At 35.4% G+C, this 18,976-nt stretch overlaps 3 protein-coding genes and 1 long non-coding RNA gene across 5 annotated transcripts; all 4 read left to right on the forward strand.

Moving 5' to 3' along the window:
- The first annotated feature begins 87 nt into the window (after positions 1–87).
- Positions 88–2,643, forward strand: LOC130711525 (mitochondrial carnitine/acylcarnitine carrier-like protein). 2 transcript variants are annotated; one of them, XM_057561194.1, is made up of 4 exons: positions 88–294; positions 449–590; positions 957–1,348; positions 1,960–2,643. In XM_057561194.1, the coding sequence occupies exons 3-4, from the start codon at positions 957–959 to the stop codon at positions 2,459–2,461; spliced, it is 894 nt and encodes a 297-aa protein (XP_057417177.1). In that variant the 5' UTR covers positions 88–294; positions 449–590; the 3' UTR covers positions 2,462–2,643. The 2 variants fall into 2 exon arrangements, with proteins under 2 accessions (XP_057417177.1, XP_057417176.1); XM_057561193.1 differs by lacking the exon at positions 88–294 and having other exon boundaries at positions 319–590.
- A 1,659-nt stretch (positions 2,644–4,302) lies between these two features.
- Positions 4,303–5,253, forward strand: LOC130711526 (uncharacterized). Its single transcript, XM_057561195.1, has 2 exons — positions 4,303–4,794; positions 4,889–5,253. The coding sequence occupies exons 1-2, from the start codon at positions 4,467–4,469 to the stop codon at positions 5,020–5,022; spliced, it is 462 nt and encodes a 153-aa protein (XP_057417178.1). The 5' UTR covers positions 4,303–4,466; the 3' UTR covers positions 5,023–5,253.
- A 2,705-nt stretch (positions 5,254–7,958) lies between these two features.
- Positions 7,959–9,966, forward strand: LOC130711527 (heavy metal-associated isoprenylated plant protein 28-like). The gene is made up of 3 exons (XM_057561196.1): positions 7,959–8,654; positions 9,129–9,201; positions 9,299–9,966. The coding sequence occupies exons 1-3, from the start codon at positions 8,649–8,651 to the stop codon at positions 9,493–9,495; spliced, it is 276 nt and encodes a 91-aa protein (XP_057417179.1). The 5' UTR covers positions 7,959–8,648; the 3' UTR covers positions 9,496–9,966.
- Positions 9,967–13,294: 3,328 nt separating this feature from the next.
- LOC130716283 (uncharacterized) lies at positions 13,295–15,621 on the forward strand. The gene is made up of 2 exons (XR_009011914.1): positions 13,295–13,581; positions 15,171–15,621. It is a non-coding gene; the product is annotated as an uncharacterized LOC130716283 (long non-coding RNA).
- The last annotated feature ends 3,355 nt before the right edge of the window (positions 15,622–18,976 follow it).

Here is an 18,976-nt window from a genome sequence, read left to right on the forward strand (position 1 = left end):
TTCAACAGCCGAATAAGATCCACTCTGAGCAACACAAATCTAACTCAAATTACTAAAACAATATCGTTATCAGAATCATATCTAGCACCTTGTACCTTGAAACTGTTAACAACAAATTTTGGCAATTTAACAGAAGCACCTTGTACTTCACCTTGCACTTCTCTTGAACTGTTGACAACAAAGTTTGGCAATTTAACAGCATAGTCCTAAACATCCACATGTCTTGAGATTGGGGCTTCAATTCTGATTCCGAATCAATCTTCACCATTTCTAGTTTCAGCCACATCTCTCTTGGTTTGTCCTATTCATAACTTTCTTGTGGTTCTGAGATTCATTCATTCATTTTTATCATCACGATCTCACCAATAAATAATTAATAATTATTACCAAAACGTATCTTCTTTCGAAATTCCAACCCTTTTAATTACCGTCGCTCTCTGCTCTCCAGCCTCTCCTTCAGTCGGTTGTGTCAAGGCCTCTCCTCTCCATCGAACTGATCGAAGCTCTCTCTCTGCCTCAGTGTCTCTCAACTGCACGCACGCCACGACCGACGAGGGTTTTCTGATTTCTCAGTCACTCAAAGTCAAAAGGTAATGCTATCTGCCTTTCTCTTATTATGAGTGGCATACAAACCCAGTTATCGGGTTGTCATAGTTAGCAAGGTACAAGAGATCTGATATACACAAATTCATGTTGGGATGCTTGGCACTTGGCACTAGTTGTACTGAAGAAATTGTATGCATTGAACTTACAACTTATTTGTATAGGGGATGAAAATTTCAATAAGAAAACAAAGAAAGGTATTGTGTTTTGAAAGTATAAAAAACCTATTTGATCTGCTGTAAAACTGAAGTTTAACTCAAACACATTTGTCAATTGTCATTATGTGTGGCTGTTTTCTCAAGGATCCTACATCTAATCCTTTGTTGGAATTCTTTGAATCTTATATTTTGTAGATGGGAGACGTGGCTAAGGACCTCGCAGCTGGGACTGTTGGAGGGGCATCACAATTGATAGTTGGACACCCCTTTGACACCATCAAGGTCAAGCTCCAAAGCCAGCCTACACCACTCCCCGGTCAGCCTCCCAAGTTTTCTGGTGCATTTGATGCCGTCAAGCAGACAATAGCAGCTGAAGGTCCGAGGGGTTTATTCAAAGGTATGGGTGCCCCGCTTGCTACGGTAGCAGCCTTCAATGCTGTCCTGTTTACAGTGAGGGGACAAATGGAAACAATAGTGAGGTCCCATCCTGGTGCTCCCCTCACAGTCAGTCAGCAGTTTATTTGTGGAGCTGGAGCTGGAGTTGCTGTTTCCTTTCTTGCTTGCCCAACTGAATTAATCAAATGCAGGTGTGTTGGTGATTTTCTTGTCATGGCAGTTTTTAATCTCATTTTCTTCCACTTCTTTCTATCAGCTTCTATAGATTTTTGAAGAGGACATAGTGGGCACATGAACCTTGAAGAACAAGGACCAAGAAGGCCAAAGAAGCATTGAAGATGATATAAAAGACTGGTCCTTGCCCTTCAATGTTCATGTACTCCCATATGTCCTCATATGATTGGGGCTCCTTTATAAAATGTCATGGATTCAGACCTCTATGATAAACAACAAATTATTCAGCTAACATGTAAATAATTGCTTCCAATACATTTGTTTTTGTTCATTTCCCTACAAAGCATCTCTTTTCTAGGTTTAACAAACAAAATTCTTTCCCTCACTGATGACATAAACCACATTGCCATGAGAATAAGCTGAATGAATTCTTTCTGCAGATTAGTTTTGATGACATAGAGCACGTACGGGTGCAGACTAAAGAGCACTTATTAAAGTTTATTCTGTGCATTTTTTAGTAGATAGGCTCTAATAAGTGTTCTTTAGCCTGTATCTAAACAGGATCATAGCTGTTACTCAAAATATGTGTTGATCTTAATAATTTTTCCATGATGAATATCATCATCAGGTTGCAAGCACAAAGTGCACTTGGTGGCTCCGGAGCAGCTGCTGTGGCTGTTAAGTACGGAGGACCCATGGATGTGGCCAGGCAGGTTCTCCGGTCAGAGGGGGGCACGAGAGGTCTTTTCAAGGGCTTGGTTCCCACCATGGCACGTGAGATACCTGGAAATGCTATCATGTTTGGTGTATATGAAGCAATAAAGCAACAGATTGCCGGAGGCACTGATACTTCTGGACTAGGTAGAGGTTCTCTGATTGTTGCAGGAGGCTTGGCTGGAGCTTCCTTCTGGTTCCTGGTTTACCCAACTGATGTTGTTAAAAGTGTGATTCAAGTAGATGACTACAAAAACCCAAAGTTTTCTGGCTCATTAGATGCTTTCAGAAAGATTCAAGCTACAGAGGGGTTCAAAGGCCTTTATAAAGGTTTTGGACCTGCAATGGCCCGAAGTATTCCTGCAAATGCAGCTTGCTTCTTGGCATATGAGATGACAAGATCAGCATTGGGATGATGATTAATTCTTATGGCTGGCTTAATATCAAATGCTCAGGTTTCTTTTCCTTTTTTCCCCAAAACTTTTCTGTTTCATCCATTTACCATATGGCCACAAAGGCTCGTCTTCTGTTATTGCTTCAACCAACAAGTCATTCTTTAACCATTAGCAATGCAACGATCCTTCTGATTTATTCTTCATTTGTGTTCTTTCTCCTTGCTTGAAATATTGTTCATGTGGACTGGAATAATTCGAGCTCTCAGGATTCAGGTTACATGTTAAAAATACTGACCAACAATGCTTTAAAGGCCTGAATTTTGAAGAGAAAATTGGCCAACGATATATTGAATTCTGAATGAAATAACTGTCGATGGCAATATTTGTATCCGATGTTATGTCGCCGGAAGGGAATACTCACTACCCGTTTAAATTTTTTGACTGGGTTTGGCAATATGTTTAAGCTACTTTAAACGTTATTTGATTAGCTTGGTAAATGAGGTAAATGTTAGAACACTTGAAATTTAATATTAGAGGTCGTTGTTTGATAAGCCTTACTAGGAATGATGGTATAAGCTTATAGAATACATTATGACTCTATCCATTATTTAGGGCTAACATTGTATTGTATAAGCTTAGTCATCAATTCACTCTTATACATTATAAATTTATAATAATGAATTATATAGTTCACCCTATAGATGATGCATAAAGCTGTATAAGATTATGACGTATAAGTTATTCGAAATTATTAATCCAAAGTCACAACCACTAGTCCACCACTACCATCATCACCCTCACCACTGCCACATCACCGCACTGGCATTGCCATCACCACCACCACCCCAATTGCCACTGCCATCACCATCACCACCACTCTACTGCCACTATCCATCACCACAACCAACTCCTCCATCATCTCACAATCCCCTCAACCATTCTCCACCACCATCGTCATCACTGCCACCACTCTACCACAGCCACTACCGCAATCACTCTTACCGCCACCACTGCCATTTCCACAATCACCCCCTACTGCCGCAACTACCACCCTCCACTGCCGCCAGCATCACTGCCCTTTCTAACACCACTACCACCACCACCGTCCACCAAATATATCATTGTACCAATTTAAATAATATGATAAGTTATACAATGTATCACCAAATAATATGATAAGTTATACAAGTTTTCTAGAATTGATTTTTTTTTAATTTACAAACTTTAACTTCTTTTAATCATTTAAAATTATAAAAAACGTAATTAAAATTCAATTAATAAAACTATTAAACTAATAGAAAAATTTAGCAATTTTTTTGAAGCACAAAAAAAAGTACTTAGTCGAACCGGTGAAGGTCGTTGATGAAGAGAGTGCAAAGAGAGGTGGAAGAGCCAATTGTGTGAACAATGTTGATGGACCAGTTAAGAGTTCTAGAGAGGCAGGTGTGATGGAGTCCTCCGAGATAGTGATGGTCGTTGGGTGAGAGGCTTCTGTAGGAGGCTGGGAATCTTTGAATCCTGAATCCTTTGCTTGTAGAGCTTGGGGCTATCTAGTCTGCAATGGATCAGAGCTTATATCCAAGTAAGCTTTCCCACAGGTGGTCGTGGAGAGTGACTCAACGGAGGCTGTAGACGCGGATATTGCAGCGTCGTTATGGTTAGTCCTTATTTGGATCTTGTTTGATGATCTCATCCCGTGTTGAAGTCATATTCTAGCTAGTTACGCGCGAGGCGAACATTGTAGTAGATAATCTTGCTAAGAGCACTCACATGCTTGGTTTTGGTACCCATGTTTTGCACTTGCCCTATATATACTCCTTCCGTGTAGTGTTTTTGCTTTGGGGTTTTGTCCTCCCATGTCAAAATAAGAAAGTAATTTAACCATTATTTTTTTACGGGTATTTAACCATTATTTAATAGCCGTTTTATTTGTGATGAAGTTAAATCAACAAGCAAAGTAAAATCTGGAGATTTATAGGATTTACCAACATGATCATTCATTGTTGAAAATCGCAAGGAAGAAAAGATGGAAGATAAAGAGAAAGGGGAACGATGGAGCGGAGCGATGACGAATCTATCAGAGATGAGTTCAAATCTAGAATCACTCCACAAGATTCTCCTCACCAAAGCCGTCTTCGTCGACGACGACACCTTCTCCAAAGCCTCTCTCGCCGCCGATCAAGCCCGCACCATCAAGCTCCTCGATCAACGAGTCCACACCTTGGAGCGAGACCTCGACGCCGCCATCACCGCCGCCGCACGCGCCCGCTCTGAGAAGCGACACGCCGAGAACGCTCAGAGAGCCGCTGAATCGCGCGCTCTTGAGGTCACCAAGGAGCTCGAAAACACCACGAGTACGCACTCGCACTCCTCCTTCACACCACAACAACTACTACAAACCCTAACGATTTCTGATTTCTGATTTCTGATTTTTGTTTTTGTTTTCAGAGGTGTTTCAGCTGCATATGGAAGAACTTCGTGCGAAGCAAGAAGAAATCGCCAAGCGTGATAGTGATATTAAGCTTCTGGAAGCGATTATTCAAACTCTTGGAGGAAAAGAATCGATTTCTACATCTCTGTAAAAGCCAGCCAGCCATTGTTTCAAGTATGGTCATTGCCCTTGCTTTTTCATTATTGTGTAATTGTGTGTTTGGAAACCTGATAAGTGATTCTGAGAGAAGTTACTTTTGTGATTATAGAAGGTTTGACTGTGAATCCAAACATACTGTAAATGGAATCATTCTAGTGAGTGAAGATGGATATGTGGAAACTAATCAATGTTGTTGTTCCTATATGAATATTCTTTCACCTGATTTATGTCTCTGGCGCATTGCAACAATTGACTTCAGTGTGTGAATTGCGTGTTTCAATTTCCGTTAGAACTCGGCCGGCGTGAAAAATATTGTCTCTCTCCAATCCACGTTAAACTTGATGTGTCAAATTTTAGCTTCTCGGTCAATACTCGAGATACATGAAATCACGTTAGAGTTTGCTGAATAAAGAACTGAATACAAACATACACTAACATCCTTGGCTGAATACAACAAAAAATGAATATTCTTTCACATGATTTATTGTTCCTAGATGAATATTCTTTCATTTTAGTGAGTGAAGATGGATATGTTGAAACTAATCAATGGTGTTGTTCCTATATGAGTATTCTTTCACATGATTAATTTCTCTTGTGCATTGCAACACTTCATGTGTGTGAGATGGAGTTTTCCTTGGCTGCAGACAGCAATCAGATGTTATGATTGATGATATTGCTTTAAGACCATGATGATATATAGCTTCCCAACAATTGCAGTGAGTGTGTTACAGAGAAATATATGATTGTCTACTTGTTGAAAGACAAAGCTGAGCTAACTCTCACTGTGAAGTTCTTTTCTTTGTTTTTCCCAAAAACAAGTTACATACTTTGAAGCCTACAAGGAATAGTGGACTCAACAGTTTTGTCATGTTTCCATCATGTGTTGGACTATCAACCAGAATTAACTAGGATTTGAGACAACTATTATGCAGAGAGAAATAATTAGTACCCCCTACATCAGGTCTCTCCAAAACCTTAGGGAAAATTCCTCATGTCAAGTTCCTGTATATGATATGTGATAGGAACTGGTTCTGAAAATAGTGTTTATTGATAGAAGCTCTATTTCATCCTATGTATTCAAGAGAGCTGGTTCTTTTTCTATCCGTCATTCGCTACCAAAATCGAAGATAATCAACTTTCAACTTGTTTGGATGCAGACTTAAGAGCTTATCTACCAGAAAAAAGACTAAATAAGCTTCAATAAGTGCTCTTTTAGTCTGCAGTATTCAGATGGGCTCTTTATTTATGTATTGACAGTTCGCTCAAAGCTACATGAATAAAAGTATGCAGGTAAGATGAACACTTACTGAAATTCACAGGGTGAAAACAGTCATATCACATACAATTATGGTTAGCTGTGGCTACTGTATAGAAATCAACAAATCAATGATCTAACTCTCCTTTCTATTTCTTTGTATGCATCTCACTGTCTGATATTTTTACAGTACTAGTAGTGGTATGAAATCTCTGTGAGAATATAGACCCCTCAATTAGCCGATGGATTCACTATAGGAACAAAGGAAAATGGATATCCTCACATTAAATGTTCTAGTAACTTTGTCATGTGAAAATTGTGTTAACTTCTCTTCATAAGCTTATTCTGATAATTTTCAACCTATTTAAAATCAGGGGTTCATTCTTACTGGCCATCTATTCAGTAAACTGATTCTGATGATTAATTATGTTGAGATTCAACTTCTTATTTTATTATTGTTATTGTTAAACTCCTCTAAAATGTGAAATAAATCATCATATGATAATGTGAAAAGCTTTAATATTAACGGTTTGAAAAAAAAAATTAAAAAGTTATGATGCTAAGTGTAATCTAATCCATTAGTCATGAACCTTGCAACTTTGTCAGGCAAGATTCTTTAACTAGTATTAGCAATTGTATTAAACATGAGAATCTTAAGTAAGACATGGGAAGAATCACAATGAAGTTGTGTGAGAAAGAATCGCACGAGCATATACGCCTGTATGGTATGGTAGTCTAAACAAAAGTACATCCATCCACAACCAGACCAATTATCCCAAACTTGCTGATTGGGCTGGTTTCTGTTGTCATTGTCGTTGTCTACATTATAGACGTTTCTATTCTCTTTTGCTTTATCGATCTTATGTTTCCTTTTTCCTTTCTAGATGTGTTCCACAATGATGTAAATGAAATACCATATGTCAGATAACACGTAAAGAATTAGTGCACTTTATTCAAATACCATGCCTGCACATATTACAGAGTAAGCAATCTGCTGTCGACTTTTTAAACTAACCTCACATGACAGATGTTCATATAATCTAATCTGTCAAAATGATCAAAACAATATAACCATTATAAATATCTCTCCTAATAAATTGATGAGATATGGAGATTAGGGTGATATTTAGATCTGTAAAACTAAGCGATGCTAACACGCTTCATAAAAAGTGAAGAGAACTCTTATTATGAACTATGATAAAAGTTCTTTTACATTGCACTCAATAATATTCACTACATAAACACTCCTTAACCTGCAAATGCCTACCATACAACAAAAAGTAGACATTTCAAATCTAAATTTTGGAGATCAAAGCATAAATGATCTGAGAACAAAAAGTCATGTGATGATTATTGGTTACTCTCTCTCATAGCGTTGCATGTTTCAGGGTTTGAAATAACAGTCCACAAGTGCAATGACTGCTGTAAAATTAAGGGTTTTTGTTAGAATATAATAGAATATTAGGGTAGAATATTCTTTATTTATTTAGCTATGTAATTAGGCATGTAATCAAGTTTAGATTTGTTTAGCTTTTATTACTAGTCAACTATGTAATTGTATAAATAGAGTATTTGCTCATCAATAATATTCACGGAATACAATTCCTTTAGTTTTGAACTCCAAAAGTATTGCTACCATTTCGGTCATATGGATCCACATTTGTCCATAATTCCGCAATGTAGCCTCAACCGCAAATGCAATTTAAAACTCTAGCATGCTTATGCAATGGGAATTGTGTAACATAACATTAACATGTTTAGGAAAACGGCTAATGATTTCTATTCAAACTTTTTCTCTTATCCAAAGTTGTGTAAGATAAGCGACATATCTTCAACATGGTAATAGACAAATTCGAGATAGAAGGTGAATGCCAGATATTCCACATGATGCACCTGGCACCAAAGCCAAGAGCCTCTTGTCTGTTCTCTTTCTTTTTCTTCTCTCCATCCATCTAAGTACAATTTCGGTCAAAAGGGGTCAAAGCCAATCATTTCAAATTCTCATACACTCATTGCTTTGCGTGGATCGAAAGTCTTGGGTCTTGTGTCGCATATTCTAAAGCTTATTGTGCTTGTTCTGTCCCTGCAAAAAGCATTTGGTTTTGCCTTAACTACTTGTTCAAACAGACTCAAAATCCAAGACACTTCACTCACTTTAATGTTTCTTGATTCCAACTTTAGTTGAGCCTGTCTTTGTTTTAACATATAAATAACCCTTCATGCCTCTTCTGTCTCATTGGATTAACCCTCATTTCAATTGTTATTGAATCATTCTGTCCCACTTTGTCATTCACTACTGCCCTGTTGTCCCTCCACGAATCATTGCTCTGTTGCATCATCTACTAACAGCAGTTTTCAATTTCATGGAGGTATTATTCCTTAAGCTTTTAATCCAACATATCATAATTGCATGGCTTATTTAGATATTATCTCCCATTCCAGCATCTTTGGACAAAACTTACGTACTGATTCATAGGTACTTTTTTGTACTCTGGCTAATGAAAAACTTAATCACCCACTTTCTTGGTACTTATTACTATATTAACTTCCCAATTTTTAACCTAAGTCTTCTTCTGCATCTTTTGCAGTTAAGACTATGCAGAAAAATATATGAAATTTGGTATTTTTCAGTCTAATATAAGTACTTAAAAAGGAGGATTTTTTATTAAACCAATCAATGAAATTATGAAAACATGTGCAATCAACAAACAGACTTACATGCTTAGAAATCATTCTACGATTGATTCTAAAGCCAAACATTCATTTACCACCATAGCCGGATCATTCTTGAAAATTACAGAAAATTCTGTTAATAATATTCAGTCACTGTTTGTTTGTTGCAGACAGTTGAGCTAAAAGTGGAGATGGTGTGTATACATGAGAAAAGACTAAGGAAATGCCTCTCAAAATTGAAAGGTTTGTTTGTTTGGTACAATATTACTCATCAATGTCACAATAATTCCCGAGTTAGAAATTGAATTAATATAGGTTCTTTTTATGGATATACATGCAGGGATAGAGAAGGTGGAAGTGGATACTAACTGCCAGAAGGTAGTGGTCACTGGATATGCAAACAAGAACAAGATCCTTAAAGCAGTTAGGAGAGGGGGTCTCAAGGCTGATTTCTGGTCTGCTCAGAATGAGTTGCTTAATGCTTATGTCAGTGCCAAATATGCCAGCTTCAGATTCAACCCCTTCAGCTTCTTCTAGATTTTCTCATCCCCAAAACCACCATATTTAATAGATTCTTTTTATTTTTGGCTTACTCTAAGTTTTTATGTATATGTTTGGATACCAGTTGATTGCAATATGGACGGACATTCATCTCTATTTATAAGAAGAGATTTTTTACTTTTTTTTATCTCGAAGTAAGTGCTAACGTCTGTTTGCACATGTGCGTTTTCAGTTGTACCAACAGGTATAGACATATATATTTTCTTCCTTGTGTGGGATTACAGATACCTACACAATGTTCAATGATGATATTTCAGAGTGTAATAGAGACATATCAAAGCTAAATTTTGAGAACTCAATGTCTTTCTACAAAATTCAAACTCATACTTTCTTTGTCTGCATGGAACTGCAGCCAATTAATTCTAGAAGAAGTGCAAATTGAATTTCAAGAAGCTATTGAAATCCCAGTTCAAATCAGATTATTCCTAGTTCTTACTTCTTACTTACCCACGCTACCCACGGTGTTATGTTCCCCCTTTTTCTTCTGGAAGGTAAAATATTTCATGGAAGTATTTAAGAATCTATTTACAATATTATATAGAAATATCAAATTGAAGTTTCTTCCAAGAACCTAAAATATAGGATAACAACTGTGTCTGTCTCCTAAAGTATCACCCATCTTTATAGAGTGTATCAACTCTCTGGTATGGTAACCACTAGACCAATTCTCTTCTATTAGAGCACATGTTTAAACCAGTAAAATAGATACTCCTCACAATTATGCTTCTATTTTTAATATCAATTGGTGTTTTTTACTGTATAGTAAATTACTAGGTTTAGAAGCAGCTTGTTAATTTTAAATCAGAGATTTGTTTTTCTTTTCTCATACTACTCCAGTAGATGAATTTATCATTAGCTGAACATATTTGAGCATATCAGTCCAATTCAATATTTTTTTTTCCAAAGATGATTAGATTGATGCCCACTAGAATTGAATTGGACTGATATGTTCTAGTGGTGAGACAAAATTATAGAAGATCCATGTGAGGATCCTTTGGGTGTGTACCAATCTTTATTCTAAAATTATAGAAGACCCTCACAAGTGAGGGACAAAACACCCTGAATATGGGTAGAAAAACCTCCCATAAGGAGGAGGAGGCCTTCGTCCGGGAGGCTACGAAAATGGAGGAGCTTTCGGCTATGGAGTTTTTTTGTTCTCTACCAGGCTTTATTTTTTAATCTACAAGAAGTATTTGATATCTCTGTGTATGGTATGTTATTTCTTCTAGATATGATTTCACTGGTTATTTATGGTCTATTGGTAAAGGTTTGTGCAGAAAGTGAAAAAATGAATTGTTTATAAGATGGATTTGTGCTTGATTATGTTAGTAGTTAAATCTATATAAAGAGCATTTCTCCATCGCTGGTTAATGAGACAACACTGGTTAATCAGATAACAGTTGCAATGGTGCAATATTTGAGGAAAAAGATTTTGGCACAAAACATGAAAGTGGAATGAACTAACCTATGAGAGTGATGGACAACAATGATAGAGATCCTTTTGTTTTAATTTGTGGTTTTCCCAGATCAAATATGTCACTGCACTTTAGTAGTTAACCAATGCACAACCGTTTGTTATTTAATTGGAGGAAATGACATTGGCTGTTGGGAAGTCTCATAAAGAATGAAGTCTTATATGGTAAGAGAAGGAAAATATTTAGAAATGAGATAATCCGTACACCAAACAGCGGAAGATTTTGGCGAAAAGATAGTGTCCAATTTGCTCATGTTGTTTGTTCTTTACCCAATGCGGAGATTCTTAAAAAATTTATGCATCTACAGCCCAATAGACCGGTGAGGATTACTCTAACTTTTGAGGTTGAATTTGACCTAACCAAAATTTTAACATGGTATAGAGTATATCCTAAATTTGCTTATCTGCTTATCAGAGACTACGAAGCATTCGCAATATACATATTCCACACGTCAAATATCTATCCATAAGAGTGAATAAAAATCTTACATTGACTTAGTTTTCAAAGAGTAGGGCATCCACCATCTCTAAACTAGTTTTTAAGGTAGATTTAAGCATAACACACATTTTAATAGCAATGTCATCCATGGTAACCTATGCCCCAATTTTAATAGCATATTCCACATCTTAACCACAACCGCTTCATTGAACCAATAGGGGCATGTTCATTGGAGATGCTCTTCACCATCACAATGTTTGTTCACAACACTTCCGGTGAAGTTCAATGTTATTGTTCGACAGCATACTATTCATCCAAGTACTCATATAAACTATTATAAGTTTCTCACTCTAATACCATATTAAAATCAAGGTTAAGTCTAACATTGCCTCATAGAAATGAGGGCTACCCCTACCTAATACCATATTAAAAGCAAGGTTATGTCTAGCATTACATCAACTTATAAATGAGCCAACCTTTTATTATCACTTAGCTATAAGAAACCAAACGGTGTCATGGCTTCGTTGTCTGGAAGTTTGAATTCTGTTGCCAGCCTTTGTAATGGAAGAGACACATGGAGTATTGGGTTGAGATCCCCCAGGGAAGTGAAGGAAGTGATGGTTCCTGAAGGTTGTAATTTTAACAAAATAATATTTTACTGATATGAAATTGGTATTTCACGTTACCTATAAATAGTGCTGGGTGTTTTGATTCCGTTACACATCCAATCTTTTGTGTGACGCTATCTGTTGGTTGTATCATTGTAATTCCTTTTCCTGTTACAAACGATGGCTTCTCTGAACGGTTCAATCAATTTTGTTTCCAGCCTGTCCCATGGGAGAGATACATGGAGGATTCAGGTTGATACGTTTGCAGCAACTCAAAGGGAGAATATGTTTGCAGCAGCTGAAAGGGAGAAGTTTAAGGCAAGTTCGTTGTGTCTATGTGTGTGTTTTTTAACTTTGAACACTAATTTCCTTGAATGATTTGCATAATATAATATATTTGTGTTCATTTTCTCATCAATTCATTGATATGATTGTTTTTTTTTTATACAGACAATATATCAGTAACCTTACTTTTCTCCTTAATTATGTTTTGAGTTACAAACATGATACCCAAAAAGAGAGGCAATCAGATGGAGTAGAAACCATTAAATGTGGTTTCCTATCAAATTGTATACTATTTAGAAAATGCCAGATTCACCCAATTATGACTTTTAGCCAAGGAAAAACTTTGGGTGATGTCTGCAACCGTCCTGTTAAAACCTCAATACCGGTCTCTGTCACCAAAAGAGTGTGTTCAAATTGAGCACTTCGTTTACCATCTGCTGTGACAACAGTCCATCCATCAGGCCACATTCGATCACGCCAGACACTTGCATTGATCATTGGTTCAATTCTAAAGATCTGTCCAGCTTTCATCAGACCAACTGCTTTATTTACTTATGATTGTTAACTTACAACCTTAACTTCTATATTTTTCATGGGTGGAAGATTGAAGCATCTATTATGAAAACAACGATCCGAAGATGAATCGGAGAAGATAAATCTTTTTCATCCTCTGATGGGAGCATGAAACTAAATGCAGACATTATAGTTTAGTAATAGACTGCTTTTGCTTTCTCATCTTAACTGAATAATGTAGCTTTATTTTTGACTTTATCAGGATTCAGGAGGAAAATTACCAAATCAATATTCAATCCCTAATTAAAGTTTGGTTTATGTTTATTTTTCTGAAAAGATGCTAACCATTGGTGCAAAGAATTAAAGTGTTTTGGGCTTTAAAGTTGTCTGTTCTCATCAGTCCCTAATTTCAACATCATACATCTCATCTTATATGTTTATCTTCCTTGCAGCCTCACTGTGTCACTCTTGCCCTAGAGCTCCGTCATTGCAGTCGTGCTTAGGTAGTCTCTGTCTTGCTTCTTCTTCTCTTTCAACTGCATAATGTCTCTTCTTTTTTGCATTTCTTTCACGCCTTGCATTTCTCTTTGAACTTTATTTAGTATTAAAGATGAGCAGTATTTTGTTTTAACTATTTTTTACTTGAAGTATGATGAGTATGCTATTGTATGTTGATATGTATTTCAGGGAAGTGAAGAAGATGTTCCAGACACAGAACAAGCTAAACAATTTACCAAGCAAAGGTGAGATTAGGTCTGTTTATATTTAGAATTTTTTTACCTCATTGAATGTCCTGCCTATTTTTCTTTTTATGCGCACCATGTTGGTAGTTTTTTTTCTCTGTCAAATCTTTCCTGATGGTGCTATGGTGAGGGCTATGAAAAAGAAGACTGGGTAAGGAACATAAAATTGACAAATATTTTTGGTCTTAAATGAAAAAGGAAATAATGAATACCTAAGTCGGGTATAGACATCATGTGCTAGAAGCATTATAGGGGAAGACATGCTTCAGTGTTTTGTGGAAAAGGAATAGCCAAATCCTTCCCATATAATCTGCATGCCCCACATGGAACGTTCATACAAGAAGTTCCTTCTTTTTCCCTTTCTGTTTTGTATTTTGAGAGGGGTAATGGTATAATTTTAATATTTGCACAAAACAATTGGCTTTACCTACCTCAGTGGAATTTAACTTCTGCAGTTGAAATCTAAGGGGAATAGTTAAATTTACAATACTGAGTATTGGATTAGAAGTGGATTAGAGTTCTACATTTTACTGAAATGTAAACAATATTCAAGTAAATCAATTGAAACAATACATATTGACAAACTCAGGAAACTGACTTTGACATGATAACTGTGGAGGTAGTCAACCTCAATAAAAATGAGTAAGCTCCCTCACACACATACATGAATGATTGTATAGGCATTAAAAGCCGAGGAAGAATATGCAACAGTACTCCCTAAGGATTCTACTGACTATTTTGTTCCATAAGAAGCCAAGTCATTCTGAGCTATATTCATTTTTGGTCTTTCACAAGTCACAACAATCTCATCATCATGCCTGAACTCTCTAAAGTGTGTCATTTTTCCCAATTCTTCAACTTCAGCTATATTAATTTTCGACAGTCACTTAATGCTCTCCCAAATCCTTTAACTATATCAATTATTACTTAATTTCAACCTTTTTCTTTGGAGGTACATGGATTCACAATTTCTGGTCTTCTATTATTTTAATATATATTTGGTATTCAAAATGATGTTTTTTAAAGCTTACACTATCAGTTGTGACGAGGAATCCGTGTGAACAACCTTGAATTTATGCTTAACTAATAGGGTTCCCACTTATTGAACCTATTTTTTCCTTTCCTTTTATTTTGAGGTCATTAGTATCTTAACGTTTGGGTTTGAATTGCATTTCCCCTTCTGTTTCTGCTGCGATATGGAACTAATTATCCCTTTGCTAGACATTTGGTTTATATACAATGATCTCTATTTCTGCACATATAATAGACAATATATTTTACTATCTCTATGTTTAATTTCACCAATTGCTTTCATGTGCCTCAATATTGACATTTTAATTGGGTTGTTCTTGAAATTGTCTGTGTATCTATTATCAGTATGTTCTAAGAAGAGTTCTTAACCAATCACTGTAACTCTTATAGTTTTACTGTCGTTCAATCCCGGGGTGTTATTTGTTGATTAGTTTATATAATAGATAATTTAAGTTACTTTCTCATATATGAATAGCACTAAATCATTGAATGTATTTGTTGTGATGTGGTATGATCTATCATATAGCTTACAACATGTCATTTCCGTTAATCTACAGGGCCAGAGGATTGAGGCAACAATCAGGAAATCATTAATCTCCGGCAATCATTTTCATATATGGATGGTGGAAAGCATGAAAAAAAGCATCTTTGAGTGGAAATTGGCACCAAGCGGAAGTTGTTTATGTGTTGGATTGATGTAAGGTACGAGAAAGAAACATAGGGGGTAGAGGCAGCAGTGGAACTGGGTTTGTGATTGAAGGTCCTTTGTGCTCCACTCAATAGGTTACAAAGATAGGTTGGAACTAATGTATGTGTCCTTAATAGTATACATGTATTGTCCTATGCGCTTTAAGTAACACTTGAAGTCCTGAACCAAAACCCCACTACTTTTATATCACACCAGACATCTACTGTATGGTGTTAATTAAATTTACCATGTTTGAGTGTGTATGTCTGTGTGAGATATACTTTCACATATAATACAACTCTTAAAAAAATTCATCCTAATTAGTATTCCCTTTTTTCCAAAATAGTTGTTGTTTAAGGTAATGCACATAATTTAAGAGTTCATTAATTGATATAATATTTGACTAAAACACTCATATTTAAAGTTGAGTTATATAAACAGAGAGAATGATAATTATAGGTTAAGTGATTGATGGACATTATAGATGAGAGATACAATATTAAATGAGGGTGTATATGGAAGATGTGACAAATAGTCTTGGATTTCTAAAACAACAACCATTTAAAAAAATATGTGAAAAGCTAAAACAACAATTGTTTTGGAACGGAGGGAGAGTAAATGACACCTTAATACTTTTCTAAAAACATACATAAATGGTGTTTACAATTAATTGAGACTATATATCTTTATTCATATATATATATATATATATATATATATATATATGTGTGTGTTTTTGTTGCTGTCCATTTTATCTATTGCAACTAATGTCTACCCCAATCCGACATCGCTCGCAAATTGATTACCTCCATTGCTGAATGCTTTTAGTAGAATTATTCTATTATTCTATGATATGGTATACATGTAATGTAATGTAATTTAAAATCGATGATATCAGTATAGAATACGTGATCTTTTTGCACGGTGCAGTGTCATGCTTTAGAGAGCTTATGGTATTAATAGAAAGATTTCCAGTGGGTCTTCATCTTGGCATGATCAGAAAGTTTTGGGGTTTTGATATTGAAGAGTGTTGAATAGTGTAACAATTGTCTTCAATTTAGGAAGTAAATTCCTTCGATGAGGGGAAGAAATAAATAGAAATCTAATTTAACGATTGTCTAATTTTTCTGTTAATTTCCATCACTTGGTCAGTTTTTTTGCCTTCTCCAAATCCATCATTAACGATCAAACCTTAATCTGTTATAATTTTGACACACTCCTTTTAATGCTCTCCCAAATTCCACTATTTTCTCCTAAATTACTTAATTGTAACCGATTTTCCCCTAAAAAATCTACACCCTTAATGTTCGGCCACCCCTTTCTCCAATCTTTAAAAGTTTATTTCATCTGAAGAACAAAAACTAATCCAATTACAGATTTTTCAATAATTGAATGATTTAATTTCAAAAAAAAAGAAAAAGTGAATGATTTTCTCTTTGTTTAGTTGTCGACAGTTATGTAGTATGAAATAAATATACTTACAAAAAAAAGCATGAAATAAATACGGATGGTGTGGACTGTGGAGGATAATTTTTTACGTAGATCAATGCTCACCAATATTCACTAGAATCACCTAAAAGATCTTCCAATGTCCACCCACCAATAGTTTATATGTTATTATCTTTAATCATCAAAGTTATCCAGACTTCAGAAATAACTAATAATAAATATTAAGTGTAAGATATTAGAAATAATATAAGAAACTATTGTATAGTGCATAATTTCTTTCTGAATATTCTCTAACGAATTAAAATATTTTTTCCCATTTTCACTAAGGAAAATGGTAAAGATTAATATATTTTTCTTAGTTTCCAGTTGCGTAATTTCTTTATGAAATTTTCTTAGTTTTCTTTTAAATTATATGTTATAAAAAATTTATTGACCATACATAATAAAACTGTAATGATGCATGTGTTTGTCATTGTAATAATTAATTTTTACTAATCATACGTCAGTGGGTCGTGTTAATTAATATTATATTTATAAAAGTATAAAGATACATGTTCAGTATTTTTTTATATTTAAATATTATTGAGTAAATTACTCAAAAAGTTAGAACCTTGGCATGAAAATGAATATAAAGAGGAGATACTGTATAATTGGGGGATTTTTTTTATAAAATAGTAAATAGTAGATTGATTGATTGTAACCATCGAATTTATTTGAAGTGAAAATAAAAATTTAGGAGTTTATTTTACTCTATGTAGAATCCTTCCACATGCTACTACATGCGAACAGTGTATGCTTTTCTTTCAAGAATACGGTTGTATTATTTTCATTATTCAGTAACCCGAATATAAATTTATTTGGTTGATATTTTTTTTTTGTTAGAATTTCATGGACCTACCTAGGCAGTTTACAGAATCGCATGCAGATGTTCTGCATAGTGAAATGACGGTTTTATTTGACCCTATTGAGAATGTTTTCCATTGCTTTGTTACAAGTTGTGGAACATGAATTCAGTTTGAGGAAGTATTTGATAGAATCTGCCACAAGTACAACTTGGAAGGAACATCTATAATTCACCTATGTCATATTCATGATAATCATTATGACATACAAATATTTGGTGATGATGAGATGGAGATACATTATGTTGACCCTAATCATATGGAGAGCCTGCTGATCATGACCTCATATGGACAACAGATCTAACGCGTGAACTTTGCAGGGACGATAAACGATTGGTATGTTCTTCATTCTTCCATCTTATTCCTAAAATTGTTTAACCTTCAGTATTGTTAGTTTTAATTTTCCCTTAACATCATATCCCAGCTGGAGTACTAGAAGATCATTTTGTACACCGCCCTACCTTGATTAACATGGTGTTGCCAAACGGCTATGTTACTGAGTGATTTTTGAATGCAGAGCAAGCAGGTTCAATTTCACCGATCAATTGAGATTTTTCAAGTTGCAAGCGTCTGATACTTTTCAAGTTGCAGTTGTTCGAAACCCTTGAGTGTGTGGCGGTTTAACAGTTTCAATTGAAGTATGTAATAACTTTAATATAATGTTTCTTAGCGTATTGTATGTGTTGATGTTTCCTATTTGTGTACTTATATTAGTTTTGACATTGTGAAAAAATAATTAATGTGAATATATGAGTAGTTGAGATCTGATAAATGATAATAAAATAATGAACCGTTGTTGGATTAAATTAATCGCAATCTATCTATCTATAAACTATATAAAGGGAGAGTTTTTACAGCTTGGAGGGCAATTCTGTCATTCAATTATCCATTGCACTGTATTCTAATTTTCAGCATGGGCATTTTAGTAAGAATGTATATTATTGTTGAAGGATTCAATCCCAGCCGTTTGTTCCTTTCTGATCTCGCTGCCGTTTTATCTCCCAAATCACAAGCTTCCATTATTCATTCCCAGTCAAAATGTTACTCCTTCACATTCACGGTTCACTGCTTCGTTCCTTGGCGATAGGAATTTCCACCATATGAGAACAGTTTATTCTTCTCCACCATTTGTTCTTCTCCGCGATTCATCTTCCAATATGTAAGAATGTTCGTTTATTAGGGGATTTGGGTTTGGCACCCCACCCTTTAGGCTACGCGCCCCAGCATTTTTTTTATTCCAAAACTACCCGTCGGTAAATGATTTGCCGATGTCAAAATAACAATCGGTAAATGATTTACCGTTATTGTTCCTCAGTATGAACAC

The sequence above is a fragment of the Lotus japonicus genome, chromosome 4 (genome assembly GCF_012489685.1).
Source record: "Lotus japonicus ecotype B-129 chromosome 4, LjGifu_v1.2".
NCBI classification, from domain to species: Eukaryota; Viridiplantae; Streptophyta; class Magnoliopsida; order Fabales; family Fabaceae; genus Lotus; species Lotus japonicus.